Source organism: Papio anubis, chromosome X (genome assembly GCF_008728515.1).
Source record: "Papio anubis isolate 15944 chromosome X, Panubis1.0, whole genome shotgun sequence".
Classification (NCBI taxonomy): domain Eukaryota; kingdom Metazoa; phylum Chordata; class Mammalia; order Primates; family Cercopithecidae; genus Papio; species Papio anubis.
The window spans coordinates 15,056,495-15,075,029 of NC_044996.1; the positions used below are offsets into that span (position 1 = coordinate 15,056,495).

Here is an 18,535-nt window from a genome sequence, read left to right on the forward strand (position 1 = left end):
CCCAGGTAAAGAAAAAGGAAAGGCTTAACTCCCAAAATTAAGGGGGTAAAAATAAAATCTGTGCTTTCCACTTAAAAATAGGCCCAAAGTTCCCACAAGTCCCTGTCAGATCCTTCCCTTAAGCAAGCCTTTATCCATATCCCTAAAGTTTTCTACCCAAACCTGCTTGTCCTGTGGTCCAAGAATCCAAGGCAAAATTTTAAATCTGTCTTATTAATATTTTAGAGTTTAAAAAGTGCATTTTCATATCTTTTGCCTACTTTTTAATGGGGTTGTTTTTCTCTTGTAAATTTAAGTTCCTTAAATACTGCATGCTGTCACTAATAAGTGGGAGCTAAATAAGAACTTATGAACAGAAAGAAGGAAACAACAGACACTGGGGTCCGCTTGACGGTGGAGGTTGGCAGGAGGGAGAGGAGCAGAAAAGATCACTATTGGGTACTGAGCTTAATACTTATGTGAAGTAATAATATGTACAACAACACCCCGTGACACGTGTTTATGTAACCTTTGCATGTACTCCCAAACCTAAAATAAAAATGTAAAACGTGCCTTTATATTCATTATTTCTTTTAATCCCTGAATAACTGGAAAATCCTTTTTTTTTTTTTTTTTCTGGCAGAGTCTCACCCTGTTGCCCAGGCTGGAGTGCAGTGGCATAATCTCAGATCACTGCAGCCTCCACCTCCCGGGTTCAAGTGATTCTCGTGCTTCAGCCTCCCCAGTAGCGGGGACCACAGGCGTGTAACACCATATCCGGCTAATTTTTTGTATTTTTAGTAGAGACAGGTTTTCACCCTGTTGGCCAGGCTGGTCTCGAACTCCTGGCCTCAATTGATCTTCCCACCTCAGCCTCCCAAAGTGCTGGGATTACAGGTGTGAGCCACCGTGCCCAGCTGGAAAATACGTATTATACCTAACATAAAATAAAATATACATTATGTACATAATAGAAGGTAGGATATACATTACCATTGTAACTCTCTGTTTCTCTCTCTGTTTCTGTATACATGTTAATTTTATTCTTTTCAATGTTTCTCCAGCAGCAGGGCTCTTGGCCATCTGCTGCTTTTAAATGGCATCCTCAATGTTTCCTTCACTCAGTATTAGTTTGAAAATTCTAGGGCAGGACTTTTTTGGCCCTGCTTACATCAAATGTTCTGCTTATCTTTTTTCTTTCTCTTTTTTAAAGAGATGAGGTCTTGCTCTGTCACCCATGCTAGAGTGCAGTAGCACCATCATGGCTCACTGCAGCCTCAATTTCCTGGACACAAGCGATCCTCCCCCCTCAGCCTCCTGAGTAACTGGAACCGTAGGTGCATGCCACCATGACTAGATAATTTTTAAACTTTTTGTGGAGACGGGGCCTCACTATGTTGTCCAGGCTGTTCTGAAACTCCTGGCCTCAAGTGATCCTCCATCCTCAGTCTCCTAAATTGTTGGGATTGCAGGCATGAATCACCATGTCTGGCCCTAATCATACTTCTAATCACCACTAATCATTGTGTGTTGGAAGGGCAGGGCCATGTAGGAAAATAAGAATTCTCATTTGGAACCAATGTGTAGAATAATAGAAGGGGGAGTAGTTTCTCGGATGAAGGGAGAGAGTAACAGTCATGGCCTCCTGGGGGAATTATGAGTTGGACAACCATCCCAATGTATGTATATTGATAGCCATTATTTAATTTATTGATTTAATTTTATGCTCTTTTAATTTACTTATTTGTGCATATCATACTCATTTCTCTTTCATTTACTCTAGTTCTCATTGCCACTTAACATTTTATGTTTTATCACCATCTCACATTGAATTAGGAAAATCCCCAGTTTTGAGCATCATTTCTCAAAGAGTCTATGTTTTATACCCTGGTGAAAGTTACTTTTTTCTTTTATTTTAAAATAGACTTTATTTTTTCACAGCAGTTTTAAGTTCACAACAGAATGGAACAGGAAGTACAGAGAGTTCCCATAAACTCCTTGCCCCACAGTATCTTATTCTTAGTTTATAGTTTTGTTTAATTACTAGTATTGCAATATGCCTGAAATATAATTGCAGTTGGAACATTTTCCATATATTTTGCTCTATTATGCTCTAATCTGCCGTCTTGAGGCTGATGATTCCTGATTCTGCACTCCTAGCCTAGACTTCTTTCCCTTCTTACTTGTACAAACAGCTGTCCAAAGGACATCATCTGGATGTCCTCCTGACCCTTCTAACCTAACATGTATATGAATGGAGATCAGAATCTTGTTCCCCTTCTTAAAACCTCTTTCTCTTGTGTTCCCCATCTCAGTGAAGGTTGTACCATTCAACCAGTTACTCAAGCCCCAAATCTGGAGTTTGATCCTCATAGTACCTCCTTTCTCAGCAAGTACATCAAGTGGTTATGTCTTGCTGATTGCACCTCCTAAATTCTACCCTTATTCTTGGTATCATTACTTTAGTTCAGAAACTCATCATTCCTGGCTTGGATTACTGTACCAGCCTCCTAGCTCATCTGTCTGCTTCTACTCTTGTTCAAATCCAGTTCTTCCCAAAGCCAAAGTGATCCTTCTAAAATGCAAATTTGACCATGTTGTTCTGATGCTCAAAACCTCTTAGAGACTCCCCTTACTTCCAGGAAAAAAACCCATCATCCTTTCTGATGCAGTTCTGGCCCATTTTCCCAACACCATCTCCCATTGTCCCCCAGCATCATTTCATCTAGCTCTCTTGACTAGGGCCTTTTCAGGAGATGGAGTAGTTTAGTGATTAAGAGCACAGACTTAGGGGCAAATCAAGGCTTTGCCAGCTGGGGCAAGGTACACTTAAACTCTCTGAGTCTCACTTTCTTTATTTGTAAAAGTGAGTAACCTAACTCCTTCATAGAATTATTATGAAAAGAATGTATGATAATATTGGCAAAATGCTTTGCACAGAGTAAACATTTAGTACACGGTAATTTATTATTAAAATTGGGCTATGTTACTCCATTCTCCACTTATTTTGCAATGTGTCTTCCTTCTTTGTCTTTTGAATTCTTTAGTGTAGCAATTATTTCTGACTGCATACTATGTGCCAGCAAGTTCTAGAAGCTGGGGAAACATTGGTGAACTAGAACGACATTCTGATCTAGTTAATTCCTCGTTATGCTTCGGGATCTTTTTGACCTTCCTATGTCTTGGAGAGTTGGTACTATCATTTCCTCTTGTATATTATTCTAATTCCTTTGATCACTTACCAACTTATCGTGTTAAAGAGTTGCTGATTATTAATGGACTCTGCAGTTGAACTGTTGGGTAGAAATTGTATTTTCTTAATTTGTGAGCATTCAATGCCTAACAGAGCTTGATAATCATTCATTTAAATACATGAAGTAGATACATAGAAGATGTTCAGTGAATATTGATTATATTAAAATAAAAATATAATCCCATAATAAAGTTTTCTTTCATTGTTTAGTGTAAATACACAGACAAAAATCCTTTGGCTTTTAGGGTTATCCTAGGAAACTGCCACCTAATTCTATTTGTTCTTATAGGAAATAAGTGCAATTTGATTTCAAATAACGAACTCTAAAATAAAGGTTTAGAGTCTATTTCTTCATAACGTGGGGTCTGCTTCTATAATGTGAGAAAATTCCTTACCAGAAGTGTTGCCAGGATCTGACCTGAAGCCTTACATTATTTTTCTTTCTATTTGCATGTTTTTAGATTTTATCAATATCATTTTGTAAAGTGTTGGCCTTTTACTGGCTTTTCTGAATTTAAAGTTTGTTTCTTTCAATTACATATTTTCTGATATGTGCTCAGTTGAGTGTGTGTCAACAATTTTTTGTTTTCAATTTCTTTTGTTTTTTCTTTCTACAGGCTTCCTTCCCTGGGAACTTGCACTTGGTTTTGGTTTTACGTCCTACCAGCTTTCTTCAACGAACGTTCACAGACATTGGATTTCGGTTTAGTCAGGAGGATTTTATGCTTAAATTACCAGTAAGAATATATTATTTAAATGTTTTGTTCCTCTAATTCTCATGAAGACTTGCACCATGATGTTTATATTTTACATGTGCCCATGTAGCATTTAAAAGAAAAAGATTAAAGTTTCTCTTTTAAAAGTATACATTTGAAATGCCCCAAAGTCTTTCACTTCTACCATTTAAAAAAGAAATCGATTCATCAATTTATAACAAAGCAATTACTTTTGCAAAAAATATATGTCATATATGTTATACATGTGTGTATATATGTATGTGTGCATGTGTGTATATGTATGTGTATATCAGCAGGAAATTTTATTTTTTAGTAAAATTGAGTGTATGTTTTATGTATTTGAACTTCCATGAACTTACATCCTGAGCTAGTCCAGAGTACCATGACTTTTTAAAAATATTTTTGTATGTTTTTAAGGTTAGGAATAGGGTGCTCATAAATTTTGATACTTTTGAAAAGGTCAACCCTTCCTGATAAATTATAAGTTACTACATAAAGTCCTTTTCTTTGTTGTGAGCGTAGCATTCTTTTAGAAGCTGGACCATTAACAGTGCAAACTTTTAGATGGAAGAAAATTAGGCATTTTGGTTTCTGTGGAGATTGATTTTTCTTTACAGAAAATGTTTTGTAAATAAAAACTGTTATTATCTGAAGAAGATAGTGCATACATGTATGGGGGCATGTACAGGAGAGAACTGTTAAAACCATTTATCAGAGGTGACTTCCTGCTAAATGTATGCTAAAGTTCATTTTACAGTTTAATGGAGGGATGGCATGAAGGGCAGTTAACAGTATCTTTCTTGCTTATTTATATAGGTTGTTATGCTGAGCTCAGTTAGTGATTTGCTGACATACATTGATGACAAGCAATTAACCCCTGAGTTAGGCGGCACCTTGCAGTACTGCCACAGTGAATGGATCATCTTCAGAAATGTATGTTGTCTTTGCCCTTACTGTAGAGCCTATAGTTCTTCATGTTAGCCTTTAAATCTAGTTCTAGAATTCTTTCCTATTTGAAAAAAAAAAAAAAAAAAAAAAAAAAAAAACAGATTTCTGGGGTCCTCACTTTTCACATACATATAAATTCAACATCTTGATTTTCTTCCATAGGAAATATCTAGAAATGATGAGCAGTCACTGAGGATGGCAATGGAAGGAGAATCCTAGGGAATAAGGAGATCATACTCTGCCCATTCCCTCCTGTGGCTATGTAGTAACTTGAAGAAACGAAGGATTTGGATTCAAATCCTGACCCTGCTGATTTTTAGTTATATGACCTTGGACAATATACATAACCTCTCTGAGTCTTAGTTTTCCTAACTGTAGAATGGGACTAATAATACCTTACCTCATAGGGATCTTAAAAACACTAAATGAGATAGCAAAAGTAAAATGTTTTACACAGAGCCTAGCATATGGCAAATTGTCAATAAATACAAGTAGTATTATTAATCTCATTATCCTAGTGATGCTTCTAAGGCATTTTAGATTTGTAACAAAGAGTATACTTCTGTTTTAGAAATTTACAAATAGGCAAGGGCCCTGCACCTCCCAAGTATGTCTGTGGTATATAAGTATCTTGACTTCTAATCCCAGAGATAGGGGAACCCTGCTGAAGAAATTAATGATGTCCCATTAAATTAGGATTCCATTTTCCTCATACTTGTTTTTCACTCAACGTTTCATTCATTAATTCATTTAACAATGCATTCATTCAACAATTCATTCATTCACATGAAGATGTATTGCCAAAATTAGCAGTGCCTAGCCTTTAATAACCTATAATGCTATAAATAAACAAGCAAATATTTTGAGATGCATGGATTGAACAGATGGTCCTATGGTCTCTACATTTTGCCCTTCTTTCTCAGAGTAACTGATTTTAGAAACAAAATAAACAATAAAACCTTACTTACCATTTTATGGCAACAAAGGCTTTGGGACCACCATTCCAAATATTCTATAGTGCTTGAAATGAGTTGTTGTGACTAGTTTTTTCCCCCATTTCCTTCAATTGTCACCTTGTTTGGAATGCTAATGCTTATTCACAAATGATAATAAATAAATATAAAGTGACTTTACTGTTCTGTCTTCAGAAGTAAAGTGATAATAAGGCAATTTTGCCAATTGGAGAGTTTATAGAATAAGGAAAACACTGTAATTTTCAAGAAAATAAAACAAATTACTCAATACATGGCATCTTTAAGAAATAGTTTTCATCAGTGTCTAAGAAATAAGTCAAGAAATTTGGATAAAATATATTCAGGAAGACTCTTAATCTTCCTTCAGTTTCTTAGAGTCTTAGATGAAGAGTTACAGTTGATTGCCAAGAGCAATGCCATATTTCTCTAGCAGAGGAGAGTTCGCGGTATATGTATTTGCTGTTACAGCCCCAATAAAAACAAATACAATGACCGATCTAGTTTTTTATATGCTCACAGAGTTACCATATAATTAAAATAATCACCGGCTCTTTGCAGGCTATAGAAAATTTTGCCCTCACAGTGAAAGAAATGGCTCAGATGTTACAGTCCTTTGGAACTGAACTGGCTGAGACAGAACTACCAGATGATATTCCCTCAATAGAAGAAATTCTGGCAATTCGTGCAGAAAGGTATCATCTATTGAAGGTATGTCTGATAGAGTTGACAAACAGAAGATTTCCATGGTCTTTCTTTTTCTAGAGAGGTGTTTATTATCTCCATTTTACACTGGCTGTTGCATAAAGGGAGATAAAAGACATTTATATAATATATTTAAAAACGATTAAAAAATACTTTATAAAAGACTGTCCTGGATATGTTAGACCTAAGTGTCCCCTCCGCAAATGGTGTATTAATTTGAGAAGTTATTTAAAAATATCTTATAAATGCTGCAGAAAAAGAAATATAGTCTTTTGTTTTGTTTTACTATGTGCAGTCATGCACTGCATAAGGTTGTTTTGATCAGTGATGAACTGCATATATGACAGTAGTCCCATAAGATTATACCATATTTTTACTGTACCTTTTCTATGTTTAGATACACAAATGTATACCATTGTGTTACAACTGCCTACAGTATGCCTACAACTGTCTACAGTATACAGTACAGTAACATGCTGTACAGGTTTGTAGCTTAGGAGCAATAGGCTATGCCCTGTAGCCTAGGTGTCTACTAGGCTATCCATCTAGGTCTGTGCAAATGCACTCTGTGATGTTCACAAAATGATGAAATAACCTAACAATGCATTTCTCGGAACATATCTCCAACATTAAGTGATGTATGACTCTATTTTTAATTTTTGATGAGGAGTCAGGAAGCCGAGTTTCTTGTCCCATCTCTGCTGTGAGCTAGCATTGTGACCAAGGCTAACATTGCTCAATTGATTCTAAGTTCTCTTCTCTGCAGAATACTAGGTCTTGATGTTTCCTACAGTAGACCAGGGGTTGCAAATTGGTTGTGCTCTCCTACCCAGGTCTTTGTGGAGTGCTGCTTTGTGAAGGATTTTGAAGTGCAATTCAGATAATCAGCAAGTATTTTTTGCTGTGTGCATTAGAAGATTAAAGCTGTATATAGAGATATGTTGTTGTTGGGCAATTTGCTTACCTTTTCTGAGTTGCAGTTTCTGTATCTTTACAATGAGGTTGATGATGGTGATGATGCATCATACCTCGTAGGATTGTTGTGAAGATGAAATGAGGCAAAGAAAGTGATGTATGTATAACGATGTTCGGTACATAGTTGGTACTTCATAAATATTGGCTTTTAATGTTGATGTTATTACCCATATTGGTGATGGTGTCATGGAATCTGTTCTCAGAATAAATGTACACCAAAACTTTTGCTTACAATTTCAAGGGACTCTTGCACCACCTGAAAGAAATCTTAAATCACTCTTGGATGTCTGAGAAAGGTCTATATTGTTACACCACCCACTGAGGTTAAGCCCTTCTAAATAGAGGCATATACTTATTGATGAATTAATTAAACCTAAATGTGAAGTAAAGTAAGACTTAAGGCAGGGAGTGATTGGTTACAATTAAAGATTAGTAGCAAAGACATTTAACTGTATCTGAGTATGCATTAAGTATTATTTGCAATTGTATGCTTTCTACTGTGGTGGTTTTTATTGTTCTACTACTGCTTTATTTGAGCTCATTGGAAGTGTTAGCAGAACAGTGACAGGTGCAGTGGTACATATCTGTTGCCCCACCTACACGGGAACCTGAGGCAGGAGAATTGCTTGAGTCCAGGAGTTTGGGTCCAGCCTGGGCAACATAGCAAGACCCCATCTCTAAAAAAGTAAATAAAAATAAATAAAATATTAGCAGAATAGGATGGACTGGATTGGAACTGTCTACCACTTAGAGAAGGAGGCTACAAATAGAGCACATGGTACTTCTGCCCATGATGATCTTATAAAAACATTAATTGCAACATCCATCTCTAAGGCAAGGGGTTCTTGGATCTTCATAGCTTTTAGATTTTGTGGCACTGAGATTTTGAAATTTTGTGAATTTTCAGAGAACTATGAAAGCAAAGGCCATTCTAGAATTAACTGTTTCTAGTCTTCATGCCATAGTTGTATGCTTCCTTCCCATCACATCATTCAGGTTAGATTACTAATTAGTTGATACTCCTTTTGTGTCTTTGGACAGAATGATATTACAGCTGTAACCAAAGAAGGAAAAATTCTGCTAACAAATCTGGAAGTGCCTGACACTGAAGGAGCTGTCAGTTCAAGACTAGAATGTCATCAGCAAATAAGTGGTGACTGGCAAACTATTAATAAGTGAGTACTCTCTTTTTGGTTTAGAGTTACTTATTTTGTATTTTTGAAAGGCAATTATACATTTTTGCTGCAATATGTTAAGTGTTAAAATATTCCTGGACCTCTGGAAATCTGATAACTTATTTCTAGGTTGTCCTACAGAGATGATTTTGCTTGTAGAAGAGATTCTGTGGACATTGGTTGTCTCTACAGGTAGAACCAAGTGTCATGGGCTATGACTTTGCCTATAATTCTTAATGTCCATACTGCGCCTATCTACGTATTTACAAAACAGATAGTTGCATTTAGGAATTTATTTGAGTTTTCTTTGTTAAGGTTGCTGACTCAAGTACATGATATGGAAACAGCTTTTGATGGATTTTGGGAAAAACATCAATTAAAAATGGAGCAGTATCTGCAACTATGGAAGTTTGAGCAGGATTTCCAACAGGTCAGTTAAAACATTTCTTTGTACACCTTTTTTCATTACACCAGAGGTTTTTACTCCTTAATCATGAGAAATCCTGTCTTGCAAGATGCCCATTTATACCTAAAAGAAAAAAAAAGGAGGCAAATGTAAATGAACCTTGGCTTAGACTGAAGAAAATCTCTGCTAAAATTCTGACACTTCTACTTTTTCAGCTTACTCATTTCCTTTGAGAAAGTATCAAACTGCCAATATATATGACAGGGACAAAGTTGCTCTCTACTTTTAGGTTTGTTTTTCAAATTTATCTTAGATCTAAAGGGTGTTCAAGGTTATGAGGTGGCTTTCCAAAGGAATCATGCCAGCTTCCTTCTTGGTTTTTAAATCCCATGTACCTGTGCTGACCATATTTAACATGACCTAACAAGCTTTTCTTTCTGATCCAGGAGTTTATTCCTATGAAAAGCCTGAGAGATGAAATTAAATAAGTTTAATAAATAATTAAAAATATATTCCAATTGGACCCTCCTGGAAAATCCATCATATATGGTCAAGATGCATAGATTTGGGCCGGGCGTGGTGGCTCAAGCCTGTAATCCCAACACTTTGGGAGGCCGAGACGGGCGGATCATGAGGTCAGGAAATCGAGACCATCCTGGCTAACACGGTGAAACCCCGTCTCTACTAAAAAATACAAAAAAACTAGCCGGGCGAGGTGGCGGGCGCCTGTAGTCCCAGCTACTCGGGAGGCTGAGGCAGGAGAATGGCCTAAACCCGGAAGGCTGAGCTTGCAGTGAGCTGAGATCCGGCCACTGCGCTCCAGCCTGGGGGACAGAGCAAGACTCTGTCTCAAAAAAAAAAAAAAAAAAAGATGCATAGATTTAGTTTCTTTTCCTTTTTCGGTCATGCTCAATCTTCTCACAGTCTGTCTCATAGCATATACTTCACCAGAGGATCCAAGGAAAACTCACTTCTTCTCTCTTGCATGTGCCCAACTTGTTTTCTGCCCATGAATGGCTTACTTGCTTTGTATTTCACTTGCTCATCAGAGTTAGGTTTGGGAGGAGCACTGCACTCTGGACACAGGGCTCAGTTACCACTGGCGTTTTCCCTCCTTTGCTTCAAACATCTATTGAACTGTTCTCCATGAAACCTTCCCTAAAGAAAGAATAGGTCAAGCTGCTCTTGGTCCTTCTAAGTATTTGTGTTTCTTCCTCCTCTCCAACTGAATACACAGAAAATAGCACTTTTCCTGCGCATACCCATTATGCTTATACTTACATATTAATTTGCATCCATACCAAATTCTTGTCCTGTGGTTATGTTCTGTCTCCCCAAGTCATTAATTCCTGTCTTTAATCAATATTGTTGTTTGTCTTAGATTATAATCTCACTGACATGGTGTATCTCATAGTGACATGTCGACAGGTTCTGTATGTCTAGAAACATGACTTAAAAAAAACCACATAGGAACATAAACTTACAGAAAAATTACAAATATAAGAAAAATAGAAATACCCATATACCTTATTCCCAGATTAACTTAATGATAGTATTTTACTCCATTTGCTTTATTATTTGTATTCCCTCCCTCATGTATATACAGATAATATTTTTTTCTGATCTGACAAATAATATATTTTCTGACCCATTTGAGTGTAAGTTGCACACATGATGGCCCTTTCCCCCTAAATACTTCCATTTTTTCTAGTAATAGGGATATTCTGTTATATGACCATAGTACAGTTATCAGATTCAGTACATTTAACAGTGCAATACTTTTATATTATCTACCATTGGTATTTCAGTTTTGTCAGTTGACTCAGTCAACTCTTTTATAGCATTTATTTTTCCTTCAGAATCGGATCCTATATAGGGTCCAGTCTTGCATTGTCTTGTGTCTTTAGTGTCCTTGAACCTAGAATCTTGAATCTTTCCACAGCCTTTCTTTGTCTTCTATGACTCTGACATTTTGAAAAATATAGTCCTTTTTTTTGAGACAGTTCTGTCTCCCAAGCTGGAGTACAATGACACAATCATAGCTACTGCAGCCTCAAACTCCTAGGCTTAAGCCATCCTCCCCGCCTCAGTCTTCCAAGTAGCTGAGACTACAGGTACGCACCACCATGCCTGGCTAACTTTTTAAGTTTTGTGGGGATGGGGTCTCATTGTGTTGCCCAGGCTGGTCTGCAACTCCTAGGCTCAAACAATCCTCCCACCTCAGCCTCCCAAAGTGCTGAGATTCCAGGCATAAGCTATAAGGACTCATGCCTAGCCATAGTCCCTTTTTAAATACATTTTCCTTCATTTAGAGTTTGTTGGACATCTTCTCATGATTCTATTTAGTATATATGACCAACTAGAATACCACATTAGTGAAGTGTTCTTCTTAAGGAATCATATCTGCAAGTGAATGATGCCTACCTCCCTCTTATTGTTGATGTGGATTCTGATTACCTATTCAGGGTGTTGTTGAATTTCTCCACTGTAAAGCTACTTTTACTCCCCTTCTAACTAGTAGGAAAAGTGAGGAGAGAAAATTTAAGGTTATGCAAATATCCTGCTTGTCATCAAAATTTCCCCATAAATTTAGCATCAACTGATGATGCTTGCCTGGACAAATCTTTGCTATGATGGTTGCAAAATAATGATTATTTTCAACCCCCATGTCCAGTCCGCATTTATCAGTCCACACTAGGCATTCTACTAAAGCAAGAGCCTTCCCTTCTCTCCATTTATTTATTTGATTCAAAGATTTTTACTTATTCACTTTTAAAACTTTCAACTTTTATTTTAGATTCAAGGCATACACATGTACGTTTGTTACATAGGTATACTGTGTAATGCTGAGATTTGAGATGTGAATGATGTCATTACTCAGGTAGTGAGCATAATGTCCAATAGTTAGTTTTTAAGCCCTTGCCTTCCTCCTTTTCCCCCTTTTAGTAGTCTCCAGCATTTATTGTTCCTATCTTTATGTCTATGTGTAACCAGTGCTTAACTTCCACTTATAAGTGATAACATGCTGTGTTTGGTTTTCAGTTTCTGTGTTAGTTTGCTTAGGATAATGGCCTCCAACTGCATCATGTTGCTGCAAAAGACATGATTTTGTGTTTTTTTTTATGGCTGCATAGTATTCTATGATGTATTTGTACCACATTTTCTTTATCCAGTCCATCATTGATGGGCACCTGGGTTGATTCCAAGCCTTTGCTATTGTGAATAGTGCTGCAATGAACATACAATTGTATTGTCTTTTTGATAGAATGATTTATTTTCCATTGGGTATATACTCAGTAATGGGATTGCTGGGTCAAATGGTAGTTCTGCCTTAAGTTCTTAAATATTCAGGATGCCTTCCACAGTGGCTGAACTAATTTACTTTCCCACCAACAGTGTATCAGTGTTCCCTTCTCTCCACAGCCTCACCAGTGTCTGTTCCTTTTTGTCTCTTTAATAATAGCCATTCTGACTCATGCGAGATGGTATCTCATTTGATTTGCATTTCTCTGATGGTTAGTGATATTGAGCATTTTCTCATGTTTGTTGGCAATTTGTATGTCTCCTTTTGAGAAGTATCTGTTCATGTCCTCTGCTCACTTTTTAATGGAGTTATTAGTTTTTTGCTTGTTGAGTTGTTTAAGTTCCTTACAGATTCTGGATATTAGATTTTTGTCAGATGCATAGTTCGGGAATATTTGCTCCCCTTCTGTAGGCTGTCTGTTTACTCTGTTGATAGCTTCTTTTGTTATGCAGAAGCTCTTTAGTTTAGTTAGGTTCCATGTATCAATTTTTGTATTTGTTGAAATTGCTTTTGAGATTTTAGTCATAAATTCTTTCCCAAGGTCAATGTCCAGAATGGTGTTTCCTAACCTTTCTCCCAAGATTCTTGTAGATTGAGGTCTTATATTTAGATCTTTAATCCATCCTTAGTTAATTGTTATATATGGTGAAAGGTAGGGGTCCAGTTTCACTCTTCTTTATATGATTAACCAGCTATCTCAGCACCATTTGTTGAATAGGGAGTCCTTTCCCCTTGATTATTTTGGTTGATTTTGTAAAAGATCAGATGGTCGTAGGTGCGTGGCTTTATTTCTGGGTTCTCTATTCTGTTCCATTGGTCTAAGTGTCTGTGTTTGTACCAGGACTATGTTGTTTTGGTATAGTTTGATGTCGGGTAATACGTTATTTCTGGCTTTGTTCTTTTTGCTTAGGATTGCTCTGGCTATTTGAGCTCTTTTGTGGTTCCATATGAATTTTAGAATAGTTTTTCTAATTCTGTGAAAAAAGATGTTGGTAGTTTGATAGGAATAGCATTGAATCGGCAGATTGTTTTGGACAGTATGGCCATTTGAATATAGTGATTCTTCAAATCTATGAGCGTAGAATGTTTTTTCCATTTGTTTGTGTCATCTATGATTTCTTTCAGCAGTGTTTTGTAGGTCTCCTTATAGAGATTTTTCTCTTCCTTGGGCTACATGTATTACTAGGTATTTTATTCTTTTTGTAGGTCATTGTAAATGAAATTGCATTCTTGATTCGGCTTTCAGCTTGAATATTGTTGGTGTATAGAAATGCTACTGATTTTTGTACATTGATTTTGTATCGTAAAACTTCCCTGAAGTTGTTTATCAATTCTAGGAGCCTTTTGGTAGTCTTTAGTGTTTTCTAGGTATAGAATCATATCATCAGCAAAGAAAGATGATTTGGCGTCTTTTCTGATTCCTAGTTTTTTGATGGTTTATAATTTATTAGTGTTCTTGACTATTTTGATGTTTCAGAGTGCTGCTGTGTCCTCGTGACGTGCTCCCACATTTAAATAAATCACTTTCTTACTTTCTGGCATAAAGATATATTCCAAGTTCATCTTGTACCTATTCTGCCTCAACCCTGGAATCAGTTATTTCCTTGAGAAGCCCTGGTTTCTTTTTCTGGGAAATGATATTAAAGACCAAGATCTGGGTGGGAGATGTGCTTATTGCTTCTGGAGGGCTTTTGCTTTTAGCGTAATTCACCAGAGAGCTGGGGAATGATGAAAAAAAAACTTAGATGAAAATTCTCAGGTAAGATTTTGTTTTAGATGTTGGCTATATATATATATGTGTGTATATATATACACACACACTCACACAAATGTATATATACCTATACATACCTCACATGTATACATTTATGCAAATACATGTCCTCATACACAAACCTACACATGTACATGGTGATCTTTTGTACATTATGAGTACACGTTGATATCTATGAGGTTAAATTTTAGCAGAGTATAGCTATTTCTGTGAATAAAATAACAAAATTTTTTTTCATATGTGCAATTTCTCCATGTCAATATTTTCGTTTAAAAGCATTTTGTATAAAACTTGATCATAAAGATAATTTTTATGTTTTTAAAACCTCTTTGTTTCCTATTTTTAGCTTGTGACTGAAGTTGAATTTCTATTAAACCAACAAGCAGAACTGGCTGATGTAACAGGGACTATAGCTCAAGTAAAACAAAAAATAAAAAGATTGGAAAACTTAGATGAAAATTCTCAGGTAAGATTGTGTTTTAGGTGTTTGCTATATTATACAGTAAAATAGTTATTTTTTGGTGGAAGTAGGTAGTATAGACTCTTATTATTAATTTCTTTATTTTTATTTTTCCATAGGTTACTGGAGTATAGGTGGTATTTGGTTACATGAGTAAATTCTTTAGTGGTGATTTGTGAGATTTTGGTGCACTCATCACCCGAGCAGTATACACTGCACCCTATTTGTAGTCTTTTATCCCTCACCCTCCTCCCATCATAACAACATTCTGTATATTAGGCACAATTATGTTGGTCTATATTCTGCTTTGTTCAATGCAGGCCAGAGGTGACACTACAGATATATCATGTAGTTGTAAAAGGAGGTCGCTGAGACAATGGCGTGAACTGTTTCAAGCCCACCAATAGGAATAAGGGCATAAATTATTTTGGAGAAGCTAGAAGAATGTGTATCAAGAATGATATATGGTGCTTGGAAATGATGGAAACATACAGGAACATGATTCCTTAAATGCCCACTTTAGGATATATGCAGTTTAACCAAATAGAGACTCACATAGACATTTCTACTTATTCTTACTATCTGTGACCTTGAGTAAATTCATTTCTAATTTTCAGTGTCTTCACCTATAAACTGGGGATAAAATGATCTACTTTGCAGGGCAATTGTGAATATTCATTTAAATGTATATAAAACACCTGGCACAACACTGGGTTGTATAGTACGTACTCAAAGGAGGCAATTTTCATGATTCCTGCTAGTCTTAAAGTTTGGACTAATGGCTTTGATACTTAAAAAACTCTAGCTTTTATGTGAGAGCAAGGCCATGCTTTTTAAGATGAATTCTCAGCATACAAACAGATTTATGGGTGAACCATGAGTGTGTGAAAACAAATATTGAAGAAGCAACAGTTATGATAACTAGTTCTGGAATTATGCTTGTAGATCTCTGTGATCATGGGACAATTTACATATCCCTATGGTATAGCAGAAAGAGGAGGCAAACTGGTTTGGAAACTAAGGGGGACTTCATTTTTTTTCCATGTAATAATTTTTCATTTCTAATTGTGGTAAAAACACATAACATGAAATTTACCATCTTAATCATTTTTAAGTATTCAGTTCAGTAGTGATACATAAATTCGCATTGCTGTGCAACAGCTCCAGAACTTTTTCATCTTATAATGTTGAAACTGTATACCCATTAGACAACAGCTCTCCATTTTAAACCTGGTTTTCTCACTAGGTAGAGAGGCCAGTCACTTCCTCATCCTGGGTTTCAGTTTTATTTATTTTATTTTGACAAACATTTCTTGAACTCCTACTATGTTCGAGTCTCTCCACTGGGGGGAGTGAGTAGTTGACAGAGTGGAGGCAAGGTCACTAAAGGTCATTTTTTTGACATAGAAACCCTGTGACTTCAGGTATGTGAATTAGTCCAGGTACATGACAACGCTGATGAGATTTCTAAGGCTGAGATGATGTGAAATACATTTGACTGGTGTGTATACCTCATTTAATATAGGTGGTTCTATTCTAAATCCACACATATTAGGAGAAAAAAATCTCATCCACGTTCTGGGTATGATGTGAAATTTTCAGTTTCTATAACCAGAAATGCATGAGCTTCTAATGACATCACTGCTACAGCTAATTATTATAACTGTAAGGTTTTTTTGTTTGTTTGTTTGTTTTTTGCAGCCTGAAGGAGTAGACATCAAATTGTATTTGTGGCAATGTATCCTTCTTGCTCAGAGATCATGTATTCATTATTTTGTTTCTTTGTTACAATCAGGAGCTATTATCAAAGGCCCAGTTTGTGATATTACATGGACACAAGCTTGCAGCAAATCACCATTATGCACTTGATTTAATCTGCCAGAGGTGCAATGAGCTACGTTACCTTTCTGATATTTTGGTTAATGAGATAAAAGCAAAACGGATACAACTCAGCAGGACCTTCAAAATGCATAAACTCCTACAGCAGGTAGTGTAATGGGAAATGATCCATTTCTGAAAGGGAACACACTTTTTTTTTTCAGGTCCTGCTAGCCTGAAACACCTTGCCCTTCTGCCGCATGGAATACCTTTTATCTTCTCAGAGGTTATATGGTCAGGGACTGGTATAGCTTTGGAATTAAATTTGTAAGAAATCTGAAGGACTGAGTTTGATCATGACTTTTTCATTCATCTACCAATGAACTATTCATGGAAGATCCAATATAGTTCAAATTTTGCCCTTTGTTCTAAATATTGAGATTGTGGAGTAATGGCTTCCTTTGTATTTTGGGTACATCTCTGAAGTCTCCACTGGTGATGGTTTATACTTGGAACATTTTTAAAAGCCTGAGGGGCATTTTGCTACAGCCTGAAGCTCCTTTCACATTTCATAATACAGAAATAAAATATTAAACAGTGACTGGAAAATATTCTTCCATGGCTTGTGGGTTTGACCCTTTTCACAATTAGGCAATGAATTGACAGGTCACCATATGGATCTGGTGTTGGCAGTGGAATATAAAATAGGGTTCCACTTCCAGACATCATATCTGAACATAAACCTTTTAATCTTTACATCTCATTCTTTGGGAAGAAAACTTTATTCTTGTCCTTAGCTGTCATTAAGCATTTGTATTACACTTTATATTTTCCTAAGAATTTCGTATTTCAGTTATCGATTTTGGGAAAATAACATGCAACTAAAGCATTAGTATTGAGAAAGTGGTTAGACTTCTGCTGCAGAATAAATTAGTTGTTGTGAAATAAATGCAGTGTTTCCCAACCTTGGCTGTGTATCAGCAATATCTGTGGAGCTCTGTAAAAGTATAGATGCCCAACTTATGGCCCGGGCTACTGAATCAGAATTTCTGGGGGCAGAACCCAGATATCTTTATTTTTTTAACAGCTCTGAAAGCAATTCTGACTCACAGAAGCCAGAGGCTGAGAACCACTCACTTAATGGACAAATAAGTTTTACCTTTATTAATTCACGTTTTTTTCTTCTTGATTTTCTTACCAGGCTCGTCAATGCTGTGATGAAGGAGAATGTCTTCTAGCTAATCAGGAAATAGATAAGTTTCAGTCTAAAGAAGATGCTCAGAAAGCCCTCCAAGACATTGAAAATTTTCTTGAAATGGCTCTACCCTTTATAAATTATGAACCTGAAACACTGCAGTATGAATTTGATGTAATATTATCTCCTGAGCTTAAGGTAGAGGCTTTTAAAATTTTCAAATAAACATTTAAAGAAAGTTATAATTGCAGTACTGTGGGTAGGAGGAGTTTTACTACCTCACAGCTAACTTTATGTCAAACTGCACTTACATTGTCTTCTTAGGGGTGATAGTAGTGCCACTGTCAAGCATCAAATAATTCAATGGCATATGTTTGCTACTTAATGAGGAATAATAATTTCCTTTTTGAGCTCCAAATCCATTATTTTAAAACTCTTTTTATGTGCTAGGTGTTCTCACACATATTTCGTTGTGCATCACTGGAGAAAGCCCCAAAGCTCTTCTATAATAGAATGTTGGGTCCATGTCAAGAATGTCAAGAGGACTTTACCCCAAACATCCTTCCTTTGTGCTGCAGTGACCATCAGCAGATGCTCTGTGGATGGTGTGGCCTTGCTACTCAGTTTGAGAATGAAAGCATAAAGATAGGATTTGGGTCTTCTTGGAGAAGGAGGAGCAGGCAGAAGTTGTTGTTAACAGGGTGGAGAGCTATAGGTTAGTTCAGTACTGCCCCCTTGGAAATCACATGAAGGATTATCCACATTGTAGATAAGAGCATTTGTGATGCTATTTGCTGCTAAAATGTGTAGTTGACTCTAAGGTTGGAGCAGTATC

General features: G+C 36.4%; 1 protein-coding gene across 9 annotated transcripts in view; it reads left to right on the forward strand.

Moving 5' to 3' along the window:
* Positions 1-18,535, forward strand: part of MCF2 (MCF.2 cell line derived transforming sequence) — a 124,545-nt gene that overhangs the window by 74,305 nt on the left and 31,705 nt on the right. For 5 of the 9 annotated variants that reach the window (XM_003918354.5, XM_003918355.5, XM_009198366.4 and 2 more), the window contains 8 exons: positions 3,850-3,969; positions 4,786-4,902; positions 6,450-6,599; positions 8,610-8,743; positions 9,059-9,173; positions 14,574-14,693; positions 16,483-16,674; positions 17,707-17,898. In XM_003918354.5, coding sequence (XP_003918403.1) covers positions 3,850-3,969; positions 4,786-4,902; positions 6,450-6,599; positions 8,610-8,743; positions 9,059-9,173; positions 14,574-14,693; positions 16,483-16,674; positions 17,707-17,898 — 1,140 coding nt within the window. The remainder of the gene's footprint in view (positions 1-3,849; positions 3,970-4,785; positions 4,903-6,449; positions 6,600-8,609; positions 8,744-9,058; positions 9,174-14,573; positions 14,694-16,482; positions 16,675-17,706; positions 17,899-18,535) is intronic. The other 4 variants (XM_009198362.4, XM_009198363.4, XM_009198364.4 and 1 more) reach the window with 1 other exon arrangement.